This window comes from Nicotiana sylvestris, chromosome 1 (genome assembly GCF_000393655.2).
Source record: "Nicotiana sylvestris chromosome 1, ASM39365v2, whole genome shotgun sequence".
Taxonomy (NCBI): domain Eukaryota; kingdom Viridiplantae; phylum Streptophyta; class Magnoliopsida; order Solanales; family Solanaceae; genus Nicotiana; species Nicotiana sylvestris.
Genome location: NC_091057.1, coordinates 176903416 through 176924874, shown reverse-complemented (window position 1 = coordinate 176924874; position 21459 = coordinate 176903416). Strand labels below are relative to the sequence as shown.

The window sequence follows — 21459 nt, the reverse complement described above, 5'->3', positions numbered from 1 at the left end:
GTCATATTGAATCGATGTGACCCCAAAGGTTGCAGCTCATGAAAGGTCACATTGTCACCTCGTCCGAAACGCCACTACCCGACTTGCTCGTCCAAATTTCCAGACCACGACAAACAGGGTCCGCTCATCAAGGTTGTCCGGGGTCGGCCTCAATAAGTAGAGGGAACTGTATATGCCAAAATCTGCCCTAAGGAAATTTAGTGTAAAGCGGCGTTAAGGAAAGGGTCAGTCGAGGTCGACTAGGAATCAGTGAGATTTGCGGTCGGGCTGTCAACAATGACCGAGGTCGAGCACTAAGGAAAGAACAATAACGGCTATTAAAGAGAATATTCTATTGAATATTCTCTACATTTGTACTATTAGGGTTTGTTAGGGATATGTCTCATATAAATAGAAAAAGAGACAATGGTGTAAGGCATGTAATATTCACTTGACAAGAACACTTCTTGAAAAGAAGATTCTCTCTCCCTAGCAAAGATACAAATTTTACCTTTTCATTAATATTCTCAAACGCATTATTCCACACTTTTCCATCGGATCCGAGAATAGTTCCAACATTCTAGGATTCGTCTGTCATTTATCATTGTCAGGAAGAATAATCATCTATCTCGTTCATTATTGGGTGAATCATTCTCCTTATTTTTCATAACTACCATTTATTGCTAGTTACTCCTCCATTATTGCTCATATCTTTTGGAATATTAAATGTGCATAGTTTCAATCTCCCACTGACTTTATCTTATGTTATCCATACTGTCAAGTTTTATATCTAGAGATATTGTTACTAACAAAGTTTAACCCCTGATTACATAAAATTTAATAGTTTAACCGAAAGTTTATATTTTTTTGGTCAAATAATAGTGTATCCGAATATTCACAAACAATCTTAAAGTGATCTAAATTAATCTCTATCTGTTCTTTTTTCTTTGGTACATTTTCTCAACTGCTAGATTGGATCAAATTTTAGTAATTGGTTTACAGAATAAGCTAAGACGGTGTTTGAATTGACTTTTAAAAAGTAGCTTATAAGTTAAAAGATAAAAGTCATAAGTCGGTATAGGCTTAAAAAAGTGAATTTTCAACAAAAATAACTTTTACGCCAAAAAGTAATAAGTTGAGGTTGCCCAGTTTATTACTTTTGACTTATTTTAAGCAGTTGTTAACTTATTTTAAGTACTTTTTGACTTTTGTCCAATACTGAAAAAACTAAAAAGAGCGTAAAAGTTGATCTGACCAGCTTAAAAGCCAATACAAACATCCTCCTAACTTTTGGCTAGGGGTGTACATAGGTTGGGTTGGTTCGGATTTTACAATAACCAAACCAAACCATTTGTGTCGGGTTATTAAATCTAAAGACCAAACCAAACCAATAAAACTCGGGTTTTTCGCTCTCGGTTTTCTCGGGTTTTCGGGTTATTCGGGTTTTTTCGGATTTTTTTCCGGTAAATCATCATAGAACAAAACATATAAATTGTGCTCAAAATATTTCTTTAATCCTAGTAAGATACAACTATATAAAGCATTTTCCAAGAAAATAATACAAAATATGAGATGTGTCATGGTATTATTCTAAAATATTCAACAATAAAGACAATAAAATTATGTAATATAAATATTGCTAATTAAAAGTCATAATAAAAATAAACATAATCTAAAAGTACTAAGTCATGCACTCATGCTAAAATAAGTAGACTAATAAGAGAGTATTGATTACATGACTAAATGATAAAGAAAAAATAAAAATAGGTTATGCATTTTTATCTAAATTATTGCAAAACAAAAAATAGATATTCAATACATTCTCGTTCGTAGTATTGAATTGAATGTCTTTTGTTAGCATTAGTATTGATTTGATTTTGGTTTGGGCTTTTGTTAGCATTATTTAATTTACTAATGTTAATGGCTATAAAACTTGTTGGAACATTCAAAAGTTCTAAGTTCAACCTTGAAATAATACCTTAAAAGATAAAGTTATGAAAATTTTGAAGAAATATTTATAAATTACATCACAATTAGTATATTTATATATTAAATATAACTAAAATTTCTATATATATAATGTCGGATTGGTTTGGTTTCGGTTTGACTTTCTTTAGTTAAAACCAAACCAAACCAATTATGACCGGGTTTCTTTTTCCAACACAAAACCAAATCAAACCAAACCATCGTCGGATTTTTTTTCTCGGTTTGACTCGGATTATCGGGTTGATGTAGTTTGTCGGTTTCCTTTGTACACCCCTACTTTTGGCTTATGGTTTATTTTTTGTACTTTTCATGCCTAAAAGTAAGTGTTTTTAAGCAATTTATCATTGTCAAACACCACAAAAACTATAAAATTACTTAAAATCCAATAAGCACTTAGTTCTGGATTGCTGGTCTTCGCTAGTGATTAATTGGTCTTGGATAGAGATGCAAATCATTCATATATGTGATTTATTTAATTCAATCAACGGTTGAAGCTTTCTATTTCCTCCAGTCAAAATAAACAATTTCCCTATGCAAAATAATTTATTTTTAAAAAAAAATGCCACCAAACAGTATCATTAGCACTCATTTTTCTCAATAGGCGGCTTAATTCATAAATGAGCAAAACGCGCGCACATAGTAGCAGCTGATAACATGACTTGACAAATCTGGCATTTACGAATATCATTCAAACAAAATACATGGTCAACAATAGTTCCCCGAAATAAAGGAAAATAATATATCCGTCACAATCTTCTAGACAGATCATGAAAAGAAATAACCAAGTGGACCCAACAATTTTTTTTTTTTCAAACAAAAAGAAAGATCCTCTGAACTAAGAAAACAAAAAAATTGTAGAGACACAAAATTCGGTGATACAAGCCGCTTTTGTGAAAACTAAGGGAGGAAATTGGTTCCCCCACCAAAAGTAAACTAGTGAATGTTGGTACACCAAATATTATGGCCAATAAAGCGCCACTGTAATATACATATCTCCAAGCCAGGAAAAAAAATTACATAGCTCCTAGTAATATTTAAATAGTATTCTACCCTTTGTGATTTTTAGATCGTTTCATTTGAATTAAATACAATTAAACTGGTTTAGAAGATAAAATCAATTTTTTGAAAATTTGAATCTTATCTTGATATACTTTAGAATAATAAGCACAAAGTAACGACTGTGGAAATAGCTTCTCAATTTCGTGAAAGTAGATATATTCTTGGAATACCGTATAATAGTAAAGTAGAACGTCACATGTGGCTGATAATAATAATAAGAATAATAATAAATAAATAAATAAATAATTTCAGAGTTGGCGAGTCACAAGCTCATGTAATACAGTTGATAACCTATTATGACATTCAATTATTTGTCAAAACCCAGCAACCACACTTCCAAACAGACAAAACAATATTCCCCAATATTTGTACTAAAACAAATAACTACATGTGTGTCTGCATATAGACTTTTATTATTTAGTTATAAGTTATGCTTACTTATGCAAGTTAGATAAATTAATTCTGCTAGTGCATTAATAAGTAGTATGGTGGATTGATAAAGTTTCTTTCACATTTAACCAAAAAATTTATCTTCGAGCGTGAGAATAAAATCCTACTTAATAAAAACCCTAAATTTCCAATAAAGAACTTTCTCAGACTTTGCGAAAAGAAAAAAAAAAACCTTTCTGCCACGAAAATTTGAGAAAAAATGATACTGTATAACTATTCTCAAAATAATGGCAAAAAAATATATATTTCTTTTGTGTATATATATACATTTTGTATGTTATATACAAAGATATACAAATTTTATATATTTTTTCGACAATAAATATAAATAATTTTTTGGGAGTGCTAAAAGTTTAAAAAAAACCCAAATTTTGAATTAGTTGGGTTTACCGCAAAAGAATTTTTGATTTGGTGTCAGTGCAAGGTATTCCTATTTAAAGAAACTTCCTCCTGAACTTTGGCAGTTGTGTCTATTTCCCTATGACCATGACGATCGACAGAGACGAGCCTTTGACGCCGGCCGGCCGGCTATTCGTCCAGCCGGAAATGGACCAAGTTATCAACTGTGCCATTGCAGTCGACGATCCATTCGACGTTGACGCTGTCAAATTGGAGATAAGCAATTCCATATTGGTAAAACATCCAAGATTCTCCAGCATCATGGTCAAAGACTCGTGTGGTCGGGAACGCTGGCGTAAAACTGAAGTCAACGTTGATGACCACTTCATTATTCGCCGTGAACCTCTAACCGATGATCCTTCAATTTCCGATGAAGATGCCATTAACGAATACTTAGCAGATCTCTCTGTTTCGACGCCGTTAAGTGTAACCAAGCCCTTATGGGAATTTCACCTTCTCCTAGCCCATAAATGTGCTGTTTTGAGACTTCATCATGCTCTTGGTGATGGTATTTCACTTATGTCCATGTTCTTGTCTTGTTGCCGCAGAGCCGATGATCCTAATCAGCGACTGACTAGTCAAGGTATCTTGTTTAACAGTTACTATCTTATTTAAAAGTTTAAACCATAGAAATAAATTAGGGTTGTCAAATTGCTTTTGGCTTGTTTTAAATAATTTTTAATTTATTTTAAATAATTTTTTACTTTGCTAGTACTTTTTAAGTTCGCCAAACACTAAAAAAAAACTAAAAAGAGCTTAAAATTTGATTTGACCATATTAAAAGTCAATCCAAATAACCTCTTACTTTACTTAATCATCTCCTCAATACTGCTCATACACGCGAATCTGATTCTTTCTCTTTTGGGTCAACTGTATGATTTTATTTTTTTATAATGGGAAGTAAGATTCAAAACTGAGAACTTTGTAGTTCTGTTCTGATACCATCTTGAATATTGTATGGTCATCTTATTTAAAAATTTAATCTTTTGACATAATGTATATTTATTTATTTAATTATGTCTATAACAGGTATAGGGACTTCTACTTCGTCAAGCAATCATAGGAGATTGAGCTTAAAAAAATTGATGAAGGTGATATGGTATACGTTGGTGTATGTCATTGAATTTGGTTTGAGGAGTTTATGGCTGAAGGATAAGAAGACAGTCATAAGCGGCGGAGCTGGAGTTGAGCTATGGCCGCGGAAACTGGCGACGGCCAAGTTCAAGATTGATGACATGAAGACAGTAAAAAAAGCCATATCTAATGCTGTGAGTTTCTTCTAGCCTCTATGCTTATGACATTAATTAAATTGGAATATTATTGACTTTTTTTTTTTACACTTTAATTTGATTCCATTGATTCGAGTTATTTCATAGTTCACGACCACATATATGTGGACAAGACACCATGTGACCAATCTCATATAACGACCTTCCAACTTGACAAGCCATTTAATATATTTAACGAAACTAGAGGGAATACGTATGTGATCCACCTTAACGATAAAGTTGAGAAAGTACTCTTGTGGACAAAAATAAATATGCGCTCAATTGTTTTTCTTTTGAGTGTAAATTGTAATACATTTTGGAAAATTTTATGTTAAAGAAACAGATATTAGGACATTAAATTTTAACATATGGGGTCATGATTCCCCGGACCCCAGCCCGCACATAGCGGAAAATTAGTGCACCGGACTGTCCTATATGGTGGTATGATTGAGCAGTTGAAAAAGGTTAATATTGCCAACGACAATATATTCTTATCTATTCTGACTTGCCCAATATTTGTCCATTTATTATTTTGCCTTTTAATGTAAAAGGAAATATGGACATTAATATTTATAGTGAAGGTGCATAATTGAGTTGGGAAAAAAAACCCTAATATTGCCAACATTAATAAATACCCAAATGAACTATTCTCCATCTATTTTGGAAGAAAAAAAATGTTTTGTCCACTTTCGTCAATGGGAATTTATGTTCAATACAATCATTCTTTCCATCAAAATGGAAGAATACAAGTGGCCTTGCATTGCCAGTACCTTTTGTAGGACTCGTAATCGTGCACACTTAAAATTAAACTCTCATAAGTTATAACTCCAGTCTGATTAAAATATTAACTACCCTATTTATACACTTAGCGCCTTATTTATTTTTTTTGGTCTAATTATGCATGTCTACAAATCATGTCCTATCAGCCTTTATAGGGACAAGCTTAGAGCCTTGATTATTCATTGCATTAGTCGTATTATTCCCTCCCGCCCACAATAAGTTACCAGTCTACTTTGGGCATACTTATTAAGAAAATATTAAATTTTAGATAAAAATAATTAGTATGACTAAACTACCATTAATTAAATATTACAACATAATTTAATGTGAGGAATAAAAAACTTTTTAGGGATACGTACATAACGGTAATTTTGAAAAAATAATTTAAATTTTTTCTTGATTATATAAATGGACACTTATTTTGGACCAAAATAAAAAAGTAAATTGGTCACTTATCGTGGACCGGTAATGTTTAATGAGCCAGGGTCGAATTAGGTACACGTTTCGTCTTTCAGTTAATTAGTTGGCTAGTCGTTGTTCTTTTATATAGTTGGAAAACACGTTAGGGAAATTAATGACTCAATCAGTAATTGATGCGTCTGAATTTAGACCGTATCATTCCTAGCTAGAATTAGTGGTGATATAAAAAGGCAAAATTTTGTGGCTGTGGAATGTACGTGGAGGGTGTGACAAAGCTCTATACGTGCTTTTGTCTTAGGGCTATTTTGCCATTAATTCATTCATTATCTCTCTATTTATCATTGGTTGTTTGGGAAGTGAAATGTTGAGTGCGTTAGCTTATGTGTCCCTATGTTTATTGAAAAATTCTTATTCTATTTATTTCAAAAAATGATGATTTTTCAATCTTAGGAAAAACTAATGATTTACTTGTTCTAATTTTGAACTATTTTCTAACACTCTCCATTATAATTGTTTTTGTGAAGAAACTATGTGATCACGCCCAACTATGCCTTATAAAAAGGATTAAGTGGTCGTTGGAAATATAATCTCGTTTACAAGTCCAGAGTCGAATCCCACATAGAACTAAGGTTTAGATACAACTATTCAATATTGCTAAGAAGATAAGCTCGAATAATTCCTATGTTATAATATTAAGATTCTTGTATCTAAATAACTAACCAATTAAATTAGTAGATTAACAACTAGGGATACTAAGGGTTGGAGACAAGATTAAGGAGGTCTAGAGTTATGATTTCCCCTATTGTCGGAATCCTTTCCGCTACGTTTTCTATAAATTTGCCTTAGTCTTCTCTACCGATCATGAGCACTCTGGTTGTCGTAACTCTCTCCCGAGTAATTACCACAATTTACTAGACATATTCTCCTGAATTACGCTAGCTGGCATTAAGTACGGCTCACTCAGATCGCACCCAATGTTTTCTTATCCTTAATCCCACCTTTAAACCCTCCGTATTGATCCCTCATATACGTTAGGAGTGATGTTGTTCAACAACTACCTAAATATGCACTCTCTCCCAAGTAATACACACTAAATAGGCACAGTCGATTGAGAGCTCTTCAACTAACCACAATAATAACGTAGTTGAACAAATAGAAAAAATACTACGGCAAATCTTTATTAACGTAACAGGAAAATCATCCTCCAATAGGTTCCATCAAAACCCTAGATAACAAATTAGCTATTCATAATAGTATGCATAACTACAATACTAGAATTCATAACCAATAATGGAAATAGGAAGAAGGAAGTGAAAAACTCGTGGAAGAATTCTCCTTCTTGCTCCTAGTGTGTTCTTGCCTCCTTAGGTCGAATCCCTAGTCTCCACGGCGGCTCCGTGCTTTCCCTAGGTCTAAAGTGTGTCAAAAGTCTGTCCCCGTCTTCAAAATAGCGTTTTTACATGTATTTATACCAAATAGGATCGGACCCAAATAAACATTTTTTCCTACGCGAAATAGGACTCTGGCTCTGTAAAATTTGCACAGGTGCGCCGCATGGGGCGGCGCACCACGCGGTGTGCTTGTGGGGAAGTTCAGAGAGCTGATTCTGACAGGCTGCAGGAAATTTCCATAGGCACGGCACGCCACGTAGTGTGCTTGTGGGGAAGTTCAGAAAGCTAATTCTGACAGGCTGCAGGAAATTTCCACAGGCACGGTGCGCCCTGCGCCGCTCCACTCGCCGCGGTAATGGGAATTCGCGAAAATGCAAAAGATAAAAGTTGTAGCTATTTCAAATAGCTTTCCAACGATATATTGTAGAGCCCAAACGGAGTTCTGAGCGAAAAGTTATATGCATTTTACTAGACAATGCATAGTATGCCCGCTCGATTCTCCGTTTCGTTCTTAACTATCATCCTTTGATCCCCGAACACGATTACGGCTTAATTCCTTGGGCTTTTACTCAAAATTTAAATCTTCAAAATAGCACGATATAGCCAGTTTTCGGACTGGTCATTCAAAAATAGCCACCGTTTACGAAATCAATGAAAAATAGCCACTATTTTGCTGCAACAGAGACCAGTCCCGCATAATATATGGGAGTTCGGTGCATCTGTGTACGAACTCCAGCATATTATGCTGGACCGATATACTTTGTTGACTCCTGTATAATATACGGGAGACTAGAGCACCGGTGTTCCAAACTCCAGTATATTATACTGGACATTTATACTTGCTGGAACTCCAGTATATTATGCTGGAGTTCTAGTGTACTTATGCTGGAACTCCAACATATTATGCTGGAGTTCCAGCATAGTTATCCTGGAACTCCCGTATAATATGTTGGAGTTCAAGCATACTTATGTTGGAACTCCAATATAATATACGGGCGTATTTTCCGGGTTTTGAACAGTGTTTTCGCTCAGATTTATCTTTATATGAAAAGTGGCTAAATTTCTATTTCTTTTGAAACTGGGCTATTTTTGAATGACCGGTTGTAAACTTGGTTTTTTAAAGTTCTCCCATTTAAATCTCCAAATCAGTTGAATTCAATTCATAATATCTGCATAGCTCGGAATTACTCCTACAAGGCATAAAATACATATTTATTGCAAAACACTAGCGATTAAAGTTCAAACTTAAAGTGCAGTAATTTAGTTTGTAATAAGCGACTAAAATACATAATTATAGCCGATCATCAATACCCCACACTTAAACCATTGCTCGTCTTCGAGCAATCAAACTACACTTTATATAGACACGACCTTTTTAAACAACTTTTCTAACTCATTACACCAAGAATATTTAAAATAAACTAAGCACAATAGTGTAACATCTTCACCTCAAAAATTGACTCACAAGTACCACACATTATTCACAACTCACCCACTTACACTAACATAGAGATCACTGAAATTATCTTTCCTTCATGGATCAATTGCCCTCATACAACAAAAGAGAGTAGTTCCGTACAATATAAAAGTTATGAACAATTAGGAACTCAAGATAGAAAGAATTCACTCACTCTCTGAAACGGCATTCATATGCCACAAAAGATGCACCATAGGCTTGCTCGTAGTGTACTATTCTATTAATCGAGCTTATTCAGTCAAGGATCAAGTAGGACTTTAACTGGTTGTAATGTAGGTTGAGGGACGGGTAGGATACATTTAGATATAAGAGTGACTACACCTCCCTAAGCACTTTAATACATACATTTTAACATTTAAACCCCCACTTATGTCAAATCAAAACTCCACCTTCACATAAATGTATATTACCCCATACTTCTTTAAGCACAATTACATCAAGAATCACCACTTATCAAGGAATATTTTTCGCAACAATACAACTATTTTTTTCTTTCTTGTCCAATTCAAGTGGCTCTTACTTTTTCAAAACAGTGCTCCTTTCTTCTTATCTCATTAGTTCCCCTCAAAAGCTAAACCAACCACCTCACACTTTAACTTTTACAAAGTTCATAACAATTCAAGTGCTCATGAGGGGTTAAAAGGGTCAAATAAATGGTTAATTCAGACAAATGAGTAAGGCTTGTAATGTGGTTGCCACAGAAACAGGATTACATGCCCAAATGTGCTAACTATGATACATAACAATTAGGCGGGTAAAATATATATATATGGCTCAACAAAGAAACGCTTATATCACTTCCAAGACTGAATAAAACTACTATTTCGCTTTGCAAACACTCGGAGCAAGTTCTAGACATCAAATGCAATGCATAGAATAACACAAAATAGCATAGAAAGTCACCCATTCAATCTCCTCACCCCACACTTAAAATTGTGCATTGTCCCAATGCACACCATAACTAATAAGAGGGTAAAAGAAACTCCCTGGTAGGCCAAAGGTCGAAGCACTAGCAGCTCATGGGGTACTCAGACTTCTCCCAAAACTGGTCCTTCGTACGGGTGTTCCAACCATCTGGTTTGCTGTTTCATCCTTCCAATAGCTTTGCTTTCCATGTTCCTAGAAAATTAAAAATCGACCCACAAAAAAAATACAATAAAAAATAAAAATAAAAAAATAAAAGAAAGCAATAAAGTTGGGTTGTCTCCCAACAAGCACTTGATTTAACGTCGCGGCACGACGCGAATCACTTTCTGTCTCCACTTCGAACTTATGCATTGGATCCCAAGTTTTGATTCTGCTCTATGATCATGCTCTTGGGACGATACAAATTGTTGCGAGCCAAAAATTAAATGATACTTTATGAACTTTTTGGCTTTCAACCAAGGAATGTCACTTTGCCTAGACGGCCTTGAAAATTTCAGAATATAGGGCCCATCTACCTCTTCCTTTGACTCTTGCATTGGCTCATACAGCTTAGTTTTCATTTCACTATCTGAACATAATGTAGAGAAGTGTTTGGAATGAGGTCCAACGCGCTCAAATACATGAACTTCAAGATTTTTAACCTCCTCAGCACTAATCACACTAGAGTCAACTAAATTTGTATCTTCAACGTCCCTGGTTGATTCTAGGATACTTCTTCAACATCTACATCCTCAAATTCTAGCTGGTTAGAGTATTGGGGTTCTACTTTGGACCCCTCCATTGGCACCTCAATTTTCATCTTTAATGCACGTTGCTCCTGGGTACTATCCATAATATTGGCATATTGAGCATTAAAAGCTTCAACTAGTTGATTCACCTGAGCCTCCAAGTTGTGAATAGTTGCATTTTGCCTTTGTAACTGGGCCCCCGGTAAATGGAACGGGCTGGAAAGAAACAACACTCGCAGTTGTATGACATCATATTGTTCCATAAGGCACTTTAGCATATTCTCGATCTTTTTCACGTCATCATCCCTGGGTTCTTTGTTCCTATTAACTTCACAAGAAAAAGAAGTACCATCAAAGTAAGGGATTGGGAGAAGATAAGAAATATAAGCACAACCATGAAAGTGACTATCTTGACCACCACACATATCACACACATTCCACACATAAGATTGAGTTGGTGCACATAACTCGCTCTCGGAAATATTTTGATAATTTTGCCCTGGGTGATTTCCTCCACAATATGCATAAGAAGGATCAAAAGTAGAATTACCAACATCAAAACTTTCATAATTCCAAGATGTTATGTCTTTCAAGTCAAAAATAAAAAATAAACAAAAAATAACCAAATACAAGAAAACAAAAATTTAAATTCAAACTTGCAACCTAGAAATATGTACACCTACAGATATACCATTAGTTTCCCGTGCAACGACGCCAAAATTTGATCACATCCAACTATGCCTTATAAAAAGGACTAAGCGGTCATTGGAAATATAATCCGGTTTACAAGTCCAAAGTCGAATCCCATGGAGAACTAAGGTTTAGATACAACTATTCAATATTGCTAAAATGACAAGCTCGAATAATTCCTATGTTATAAATATTAAGATTCTTGTATCTAATTAACTAACCAATTAAATTAGTAGATTAACAACCAGGGATAATAAGGGTTGGAGACAAGATTAAGGAGGTCTAAAGTTATGATTTTCCCTATTGTCGGAATACTTTCCGCTACGTTTTCTATAAATTTGCCTAAGTTTTGTCTACCGATCATGAGCAATCTGACTTTCGTAACTCTCTCCCGAGTAATTACCACAATTTACTAGACATATTCTCCCGAATTACGCTAGCTGGCATTAAGTACGGCTCGCTCAGATCGCACCCAATGTTTCGTTATCCTTAATCCCACCTTTAAACCCTCTGTATTGATCCCTCATATACGTTAGGAGTGATGTTGTTCAACAACTACGTAAATATGCACTCTCTCCCAAGTAATACACACTAAATAGGCACAGTCGATTGAGATCTCTTCAACCAACCACAATAATAACGTAGTTGAAAAAATAGAGAAAATACTACGGCAAATCTTTATTAACGTAACAGGAAAATCATCCTCCAATAGGTTCCATCAAAACCCTAGATAACAAATTAACTATTCATAATAGTATGCATAACTAAAATACTAGAATTCATAACCAATAATGGAAATAGGAAGAAGGAAGTGAAAAACTCGTGGAAGAATTCTCCTCCTTGCTCCTAGTGTGTTCTTGCCTCCTTAGGTCGAATCCCTAGTCTCCACGGCGGCTCCGTGCTTTCCCTAGGTCTAAAGTGTGTCAAAAGTCTGTCCCCGTCTTCAAAATGGCGTTTTTACAATGTATTTATACCAAATAGGGTCGGACCCAGATGAAACATTTTTTCCTACGCGAAATAGGACTCTGGCTCTGTAAAATTTGCACAGGCGCGCCGCATGGGGCGACGCGCCACGCGGTGTGCTTGTGGGGAAGTTCAGAGAGCTGATTCTGACATGCTGCAAGAAATTTCCACAGATGCAAAAGATGCAAGTTGTAGCTCTTTCAAATAGCTTTCCAACGATATATTGTGGAGCCCAAACGGAGTTCTGAGCGAAAAATTATGGCATTTTACTAGATAATGTGCGGTATGCCCGCTTGATTTTCCGTTTCGTTCTTAACTATTATCCTTTGATTCCCGAACACGATCCCGGCTTAATTCTTTGGGCTTTTACTCAGACTCCAAAGCTCCAAATCACTTGAATTCATTTCGTAATATTTACATATAGCTCGGAATCACTCCTACAAGGCATAAAATACACAATTAATGCAACAAAACACTAGCGATTAAAGTTCAAACTCAATGAAAGTGCAGTAATTTAGAGTGTAATAAGCAACTAAAATACGTAATTATAACTTATTATAACTATGTTAAATGCACGGTCAAGGAGAGTAAATTGATTAAAAATGTGACATGGAGGGGATATATTGAAACTTAGAGTTCCTTTGACTTGTCTTTTTTTTTTTTGGGGTGTGTGTAGATAAACATCAAGTTTCCTATACAAAATATTCCTCAATTTTTACCCGATCTCATCTTTTATAACAAACATTTGTCGAAAATATTGATCACTGAGTGTGTTTGTTCTTACCAGTTGATATAATTTTTTTGGAATATAAGCTACAGTATTTGATTTGTATTGTTTAAGTTTGATAAGATTGTCGTCAATTTATTCCTCATATTCTAAGTTCGATCTTATCGCAAAGAACGGAGTCAATTCGTCTTCCTCTTTTTTCCTTTTTCGTTCAATTTCATATCAAATCATTGTTGCATCAACAAAGAAAGTTATCATTTCCTCTTCCTCTTTATTTTTTTCCATTAATTTTCAAGTCAAAGCTCATGCGTCCCTCTTTTTCGTGTTTGGCGTGTCAAGTTATGGAAGTAGTCAAGTTTAAGGGGAGAAGTCATATGCTGACAAGTGACATCTAGAATCAAGCCCCACAAGATACCGCCATTAGAAAATATCTTCAACTAAATGACCAGATTTAGTTTTATGGATACTGTATTGTATTGTTTTGATAAATTTGATATTTTGTATTGTTTGTCGTAGTCTCATTTTATGATGTCATGTACCAACAATATAAATTATGAAGAATAAATTTATAATATTATTTTTAATTAAAAAAGTAGGGTATGGGGTAAAATTATTATATAAAAAGACAATATAAAATATAAAAGATAATTATTTAATAATAAAGAAGGACAAGATGAGAGAAAAAATAAGATAACGACACGATCATACAACATTGGTTCGGTCGTTACGTAAAATAACACTTTTCATTGTTAATGTAATGACGAATTTATAATATAATACAATAAAATTTAAGTAACAATCAAAATGTATATATAAATTATATTTAAAGTAGAGGCTCATTTAAAATAACAATTTAATATAATACAATAGGTAACAACCCAAACAAGTTGTAAGAGAGTGAAGAAAACCACAACCTTTGTCTACTCTCTTTTTTGTTTACAAGAAAAATATAACCTTCGTGAGCATATACAAAATCCAGGAAAACACCTTTTGACTAGTACTGATATATGCAAATGCTTTTCTTGATACTGTAGACTATCAACGATGTCCTCTTTGGAATCATATCTTGTGGGCTCTCTAGGTACATGGATCTTCGATCTCCCAAAGGTAAAAATCCCATAATTATTACACCACTTTAACCTCCTAATATCCTTCTATAAATTATTTAACACTAGAATAATAGTAATTAACTTGGTTCAATTCATTTAAATTGCAGCTCTGCAAGAAGGGCTTCAGATCACTGGAGTTGCCATGGTGAACTTAAGAAAACAATCTGGATTACAGGTGTAACTTTTGTAACTACAAAATTTAGCAATAAGAAATTAATTTGTCATTTGTACAATGTCACGCCTCAAACCAAACATTGCTAACCTCAAATTATTATTTTTCAGGATTTTTCCCAGTTGATGAACAGCAAATCGGGAGTAAGGTGGGGTAACAAATTTGGCATGCTTCTGTTACCAGTTTATTATCACAAAGGTGGAAGTGATCCATTGCAGTATGTAAGAAGAGCTAAAGCAATGATTGACAAGAAAAAATTATCACTAGAGGGCCCTTGCTCCTACAAAATTGGAGATATTATTATGTCCTATTTCGGACCTAAGGTACACTTCTTAGACGACTCCACTTAAATGGACAAGTTGTGTCAAAGTCAAAACATTTCAAATTAATATACTGAACCCCTCCAAATTAACTTTGCTTTGGCCAAATAGCGAGTCATAACTCAACTTGTTCAGCATGACCCAACCTCCTTTTTTTAAAAAAAATTTGCTTTTTTAAAAAAAATATGAAAACTACTGTAGTTTTATTAACTCAAAAGTTTGATGGATTGTCGAATTACCAAACGGGTCATAATCCAACCATTCAAACTTGGTGAGTTACTAAAAAAAAATATATTGACTTTGTCACCTCTAATGAATCTCTCTACCTATGGCTGCAATTTTCGAATTGTCATTACTTATTCTACTGTTCTACGTTTGCGGTGTGCAGCTAGCTAGCTTGCTCAACTACAGAATTATTAGTAATACAACTTTTACAATCTCAAATGTGATTGGCCCTCAAGAGGATATCACATTCGTAGGGAACCGCATATCCTCCGTTAGAGTCACTTCTACCGCGCTGCCCCATGTAAGTTTCTTATGTATTGCCTCTTGTCTAGTTTTCTTTAGAATAACGGTGGTGTCTGGGCCAAATTTCGCATACACGATATTATCTCCCTCTAACATAAATTATCGAGTAATTCTATCAACTAAAGCTTAGACAGATGGGAAGAAATTTATCAGCTCAGCTAATGTACATGTTATATTAATGTAGGCAATCACAATGCATATGGTGAGTTATGCGGGGAGGGCTGACATGCAAATATTGGTGGCTAAAGACATCATCCCTGACCCTAAAGTCCTAGCCAAGTGTTTTCAAGATGCCTTACTGGAAATGAAGGAAGCTGCACGAGTTGTTTGCAAAAATTAAAAGGATATATTTACTCTCACACACTAAAAGTGTAAAGAATTTGTACACTACCAGTATAATTTATATCGTAGCAGGTTGATTGCCTTATTTCATGTCACTAATTCTACTTATTATGGGCAGTTATGTATAGTTATCTTTTAGGTAACCTGGTGGTATAAAAATTCTTTTACACTGTCAATGTAAAGAGAGAAATAAGTGAAGGAGCTGGGTTATTTAGACTTTAGAGGTATAGTTACATGTAAAAAAGTTTTGAGTATAGAAGTTCCTAGCACATTTTTGCTGTTATTGAGCAATAAATTAATGACCCTCTTTCTGAGTATTTTCTTCTTCCTTCCAGTTCTTGTTCTTTCTTTCTTGATTCAACAAAGTCATTGATTTTCTTTCATCTCTTGTAACATTGAGCAAATAAACAAAATTTTCAACCAATTTTATTTGCTTTTTTGACATGATCCAACCATTATTATAGAAAAGAAGCACCAAGATGGATCTGTAGCAAGTGCAAACAGAGGCTTTTTTACATGACAAGTACGTACAGAATACACTCAAATAGATCCATGAAGGTAAGTTATTGAAGTCAATATCCAGGCTGCAGATACATGCATTACAATAAGAGATATCTATGTGCATTATGTATGATCAAACTAAAAAATACTTAGAAGTAAAACCTGATTTTCTTGCAGCATTAATAAGTTTCAATGCCTAACGGAAAGGCTCTCTTCTTGCTTCTTTCTCGCTTCTTCCTTAGTAAAAGCTTCCTTAGAAAATTCATCCCCCCGCGCTTCTTGGTTGGTAAAATAACCATAGTTCTCATATTCGGAGTTTTAGCTTCAGACTGTGGGCTTTGAGTTGCATGAACTGTATTAATGGTGCTTAGGGGTTCTTCTAAGTTGGGAGAGTTGAGTTCCTCCTTTTGCACGTCATCCTCTGATAACATTCGATCGAGTAGAGACATGTGCTTCCTCATGTTCTTAATGCTACCATTGGTGGCACCAACTGTATTTTCCTTCGGCAAAGCTAAGGCCTTAATTTGCTTCCCTAGGTTCAGTATAGTCTCTTGACACTCGGCCAATTTTGCAGAAGCAGATGTTATTTCCCAGCCCTGCCAATTTGAACAATCATTTCTCTACATGATTCAGTAGATAAGGTACAAAATAGATATTGATGCAAATAGGTGTTCCATCATAAAAATATATACACTCACAATTCTTGTTGTTGGAAGTATCACCGATAAGGTATGGGAGTACTATTTATGCAACATATTTGTAATTCGTATAAAGAAACAATAGCCTGGATTTATTCAGGGTTAGCAATCAGTTACTAAGTTCGACAAATTATCAATTTGACTACTTTTTGACGCTTAAAGATTATGTACTAGATTTCAGGAATTACAGTAAGCTTTACTTGATCTTGCATACCTATTCATTGCAATGCTGCTACTTACAACATGGAAATAGTTGACTGAAATCTATTTAAGTGAGAGCCTGAGATCATAGAAATGCCAATACTTGGTCAATAAATTCTTCAGCCATCAATTTTATAGGAATTTCTGCAACAGATAAGGTAGCTAAAGAACCTTGAGTTTCTTAGGGCTTGATGTCACAAATAGATTGATGAAAGAAGAGAGGGAAACAATGTCATCTCTGCCTATAGGTGAGAAAATTGTATCTATATAAATAATTCTCAATTCGACAAAAGAGGAACTCACAGTTTTCTGCGGGCCTTTTTCTTGATCCATGTTGTCCACGGAAGTTGGATTGGCAGTAATACTGCTTATCAGAAATAAGAGGAGTTAGACCCTTCATTATCTGCAAACTACTAATTACGAGAACAAAGCAACAATGGATGGATACCTTTCAAGTTGAAGTTGAAGCTCGAGACAAGTTCCTTCCAGCTCTTCACAACAGTGACTTCTGTCTTCCAATTCTACTTCAAGAGAAGATAGTTTTTGAAGTGTTTCATTTAGTTTAACTTTGGTCACAGTAAGCTGCGTATCGAGATCTTCATTGATTGATTTCTGATTTTCCATAAGATCTTCCATCATCCTTTTAGATTCTTTAGCTTCTTCCAGTTCAACTCGTAGACTTACAATACTTTGTTGTGATTGCTTAAGTTCATTTGCCAAGTTTTCGCTCTTGTTCTTCATGACCTGCAGCTTGACTTGTACATCTTTGTTTGAGGACTTCATACTGTTTATCTCAGCTTTCAATCTTTCATTTTCTGCTTGGAGGATAGAACAAATTTTCTCCAATTCAGATATAACACTTTGCGTTGATCCCGGTTCAATTGTTAGACTTTGCATTTTTGGAGATGTTACCGGAGATTTCCAAGTAATATAACCACTGATGGGAAGCAGTTCAGACGGCCCAGTACATGGAGGGTTTACATTGTACAAAGCTACTCTAATATCCTCTAATAATTCATCAGCGCCCTTTTTTGAGACACGGCTTTGCTCCATTATTATTTTCAAGATTTCATGAAGCCAATTGGAGGATCTCTTGGACAGTGAATCTTGTCCTTGAACTTCCATTCCCAAGTCATATAAATCATATTGTCCCACTTTAACTAGTTCCTTACCAGTCGAGTCGATCTGGTGTCCATGTGTCTCTATTCTCGAGGAATCTGATAAAGCGAGACTTGCATCTGAGGGAGGATAAGAACTCCCTATTGTAGAATCAACAGCAACTATTGCAAGTTTCTCCATTTCAGCAAAATCATCCATCAAACACATCTCTGAAACCCCAATCATTTTTGAACAAACACTTTCATCTCTCTTGCATGTGTCGTAACTTGATATTGAGGAAGTTTCATTTGATAGTGGACTAGCCAAGGCCAGCTCTTTGGAACCCTTAACAGAAGAATGGCAAATCTCAACTTCTTTCCTGCCTAATAAATCTTTCAAAGCCTTGTTCTCTCCCTCCAGATTACACATGCGTTCAACTAGAAAAGTTATCTCCTTATGGGGAATGTCATCCTTCGCTGTGTCTTTAAGAATTAAACTTCCAGTCGGGGGATCTGACTTCCTCCTCCTTATGACAGTTTGACTTTTTTCTTGCATTTCAATTTCATTCTTAACCTTTGTCAATGCAACCTGACCAGGCAGCCGCTTGCGACTTAGAAGGCGTAATCTTTGACATTCTGCTTCCAATTTTCTAATTTTCTTCACATTCTCTAGTTGCTGCTTATGTGAGGCATCCAGAGAGCGACGGCTGAACTCCATATCTTCATTCCGAATATGGAACTCCCTCTCAAGCATCTGATATTCATACCTCAAAAAAGAATTTTCTTTCTCCACAGAATCTAACCTCGACATTAGTGCATTAAACTCTGCTTCTGCCTGTTTACTGCTCTTAGTTAGATCTTCAATTATCTTACCTTTCACGAGAAGGACCTTATTTAGATGAGAATTCTCATGTGTCAAATTTGTGATCCTTTTACTCGTTTCTGCTAATCTATCCTCTAACTTTTTGTGCGCCTTCTCAAATTCTTTTGACGTCCTCATTACAGCATCACGTACGTTTTGCTCCTGTTCCTCTCGGAGAGAAGTTAATTGCTGTATATGATCCCTCAGCGCGGTGTTCAAGTGCATTATACTTTCATTAGCAGCTTCTCTCCGAACGACTGCTTCATCTAGTTCTTTTTTTAAGCAAAGCACTTCAGCTTCTGCTTTCTTCTGACCTAAAATTGCATCTAATATGTGAGAAGGATACTAACACTTTACGGGAAATGGAAATAAAGGTAACCGAGGAAATGTGCTTTAGCAATATAAAACAGGAACAAAAAGAACAGTTAGTTACCTGCAATAGCTTCTTGTTCCATTTCTGCAGACCGTATCAATTGTTCATCTTTAGAATTAGACTCACTGAGCGCGGTAGCTAACTTCTCATCTAAGATTTTCAATGATTGCTCCAGAAATATTTCCTTTTCATTTGGAACTGTCTGTCCCTAGACGCAATTAATTAGTATCTTTTAGCACAAAGGAATGTGTCCGAAAGAATGTTACAACAGTGAGCTAAAACCTCTATCACATTAAAGTTAATCTTTAAGTACCTCCACTCCATTTACTTGAACAGGATGATCAGATTTGCTGATTGAAACAATCGTCTTCTCTGAAGATCGTTTCCTCGGCCATAACCATGACTTCTGGTCCATGATTTACTGCTACCACAAAAACTCAGTCCCGAATTTTCAAGAATTGCAAAGAGGAGCAAATGACAAGGAGTCAAAGAGCAAATAAAGAATAGAATTTTAGCCATTTGGTTTCTTATCTTTTTCCTTTTAAGCACTATAATAGAGCTACTGACTTACAATTTACAGAGTTTTACTAGTTAAACCGGCTGATTAGAACCAGGAGAAGGAAATTCAATTCACCACTGACACCAAACAAAACTTTGCAACTTAGAATCAACCTCTTCAATAAACTAATAAAACACTTTTCTATCTCTAAAGAAACTTAAAAGGCTTAAAAAACATGAACATTGCTTCAGTTTTATCAACAGAGGGCGAATGCAGCCCATATTTAACGGATTCATACCAGTAATTTCATCGCGGAACATAGATATATACGCAAAAAAATTTACTAGAATTTCAACAAATGTTAAATTCTAAATCCATCAAGAAGTAGCCATTTTCAACCTCCCCCCCCCCCAACCAACCCCCGAAACCCCTGTGAAGGTGCAGGGTGGCAGAGTGGGAAGGGGAATGGAATACCAGGGCAGAATTTAGAAAATTGTCAACATAACTCCCTAAAATCTTACAGTAGTTTTTTCCACTAAGAATGACGAAAACACCAATAAAAAAAGACCCAGAAAAGTGAATAAAACAGGCACTCAATACTGTAAGATTCTACAGTTTCAGCATGTTGATCATATAACTACAGACATATCGAGAGAAAAACAAAAACTCAATACTCCCTTTTAACCAAAATGCAAACAGATAACTATCATAAACAACAAATTAAACTCACTAAACGACATGAAGAAAAAACATAATGAGATTTTAACAGTGAGATTAAACTTCAGCAGTCAGCACTCACCAACCTCAATCTAGCATGCACCAGCAGCTACTGATCATTACAAAAATAACCAAAACTTGTTGAATTCTTGGACGTAACCTTACTACAAGCTTCAAGAAAAGTGGCTAGTAAAAAAAAAACCATTCAAGACAGACACCACCTGAAACTAAAAGACTGAAGAAATAGCTGAGAAAATGCATCAATACAGCCACCGACAAGTTACGCACCTGGGGAGTGAAATGAAACAAATATAACAACTGTAATGAGAGAAAAACAGATAGTGGGTGGGTCTCACCTTCACTTTGGCATAGGGGTAAAAATCCAAAGTCAAGAAAAGATTAAAAGTAGCTATGACTAGCCAGTAGCAGAGAGTAAGATAAAGTTTTTGGAGGGTCCATTTTTTATTTTGACAATCAACAGTTGTTGCTCTAATAATGTCTGAAAACGTTACACTTTCAAGACATGCACGGTTAGAGTGAATATCACGCTCCACTCAATATTAACCACGTGTAACCTTGTGGGCTCACTTTGTTCCATGCACTTACCGCACAATTTTTTTTTTACGCTATTAAGTTAAGTTGACAGACAAAACAAGTAACATTTGATATCAAAGTTAATAGTAACGTGAAAAATAAACTAATAATATACATTATAACGTGTTAAATTATGCTCTCTTCGTTTTAATGTGTGTGAACTCATTTGACTGGACACGCACGGAGTTTAAGAAAAGAGAGA

General features: G+C 35.1%; 2 protein-coding genes across 6 annotated transcripts; one reads left to right on the top strand and one right to left on the bottom strand.

The window, feature by feature from the left end:
- Positions 1–3880: 3880 nt before the first annotated feature.
- On the top strand, positions 3881–16032 carry LOC104217957 (wax ester synthase/diacylglycerol acyltransferase 11-like). Its single transcript, XM_070171540.1, has 7 exons — positions 3881–4456; positions 4903–5141; positions 14279–14351; positions 14461–14528; positions 14636–14848; positions 15234–15371; positions 15558–16032. The coding sequence occupies exons 1-7, from the start codon at positions 3955–3957 to the stop codon at positions 15711–15713; spliced, it is 1389 nt and encodes a 462-aa protein (XP_070027641.1). The 5' UTR covers positions 3881–3954; the 3' UTR covers positions 15714–16032.
- A 169-nt stretch (positions 16033–16201) lies between these two features.
- Positions 16202–21046, bottom strand: LOC104217955 (filament-like plant protein 7). Of its 5 annotated transcripts, none has more exons than XM_070171539.1 (6): positions 20952–21046; positions 19761–19868; positions 19508–19655; positions 17564–19388; positions 17419–17479; positions 16202–16812 (listed from the first exon to the last, which is right to left on the bottom strand). In XM_070171539.1, exons 2-6 carry the CDS (start codon positions 19860–19862, stop codon positions 16396–16398), a joined length of 2553 nt encoding a protein of 850 aa, XP_070027640.1. In that variant the 5' UTR covers positions 19863–19868; positions 20952–21046; the 3' UTR covers positions 16202–16395. The 5 variants fall into 5 exon arrangements, with proteins under 5 accessions (XP_070027640.1, XP_070027639.1, XP_009766614.1 ...); XM_070171538.1 differs by lacking the exon at positions 20952–21046 and adding an exon at positions 20746–20943 and having other exon boundaries at positions 19761–19871; XM_009768312.1 differs by lacking the exon at positions 20952–21046 and adding an exon at positions 20746–20943.
- Between the last annotated feature and the right edge of the window lie 413 nt (positions 21047–21459).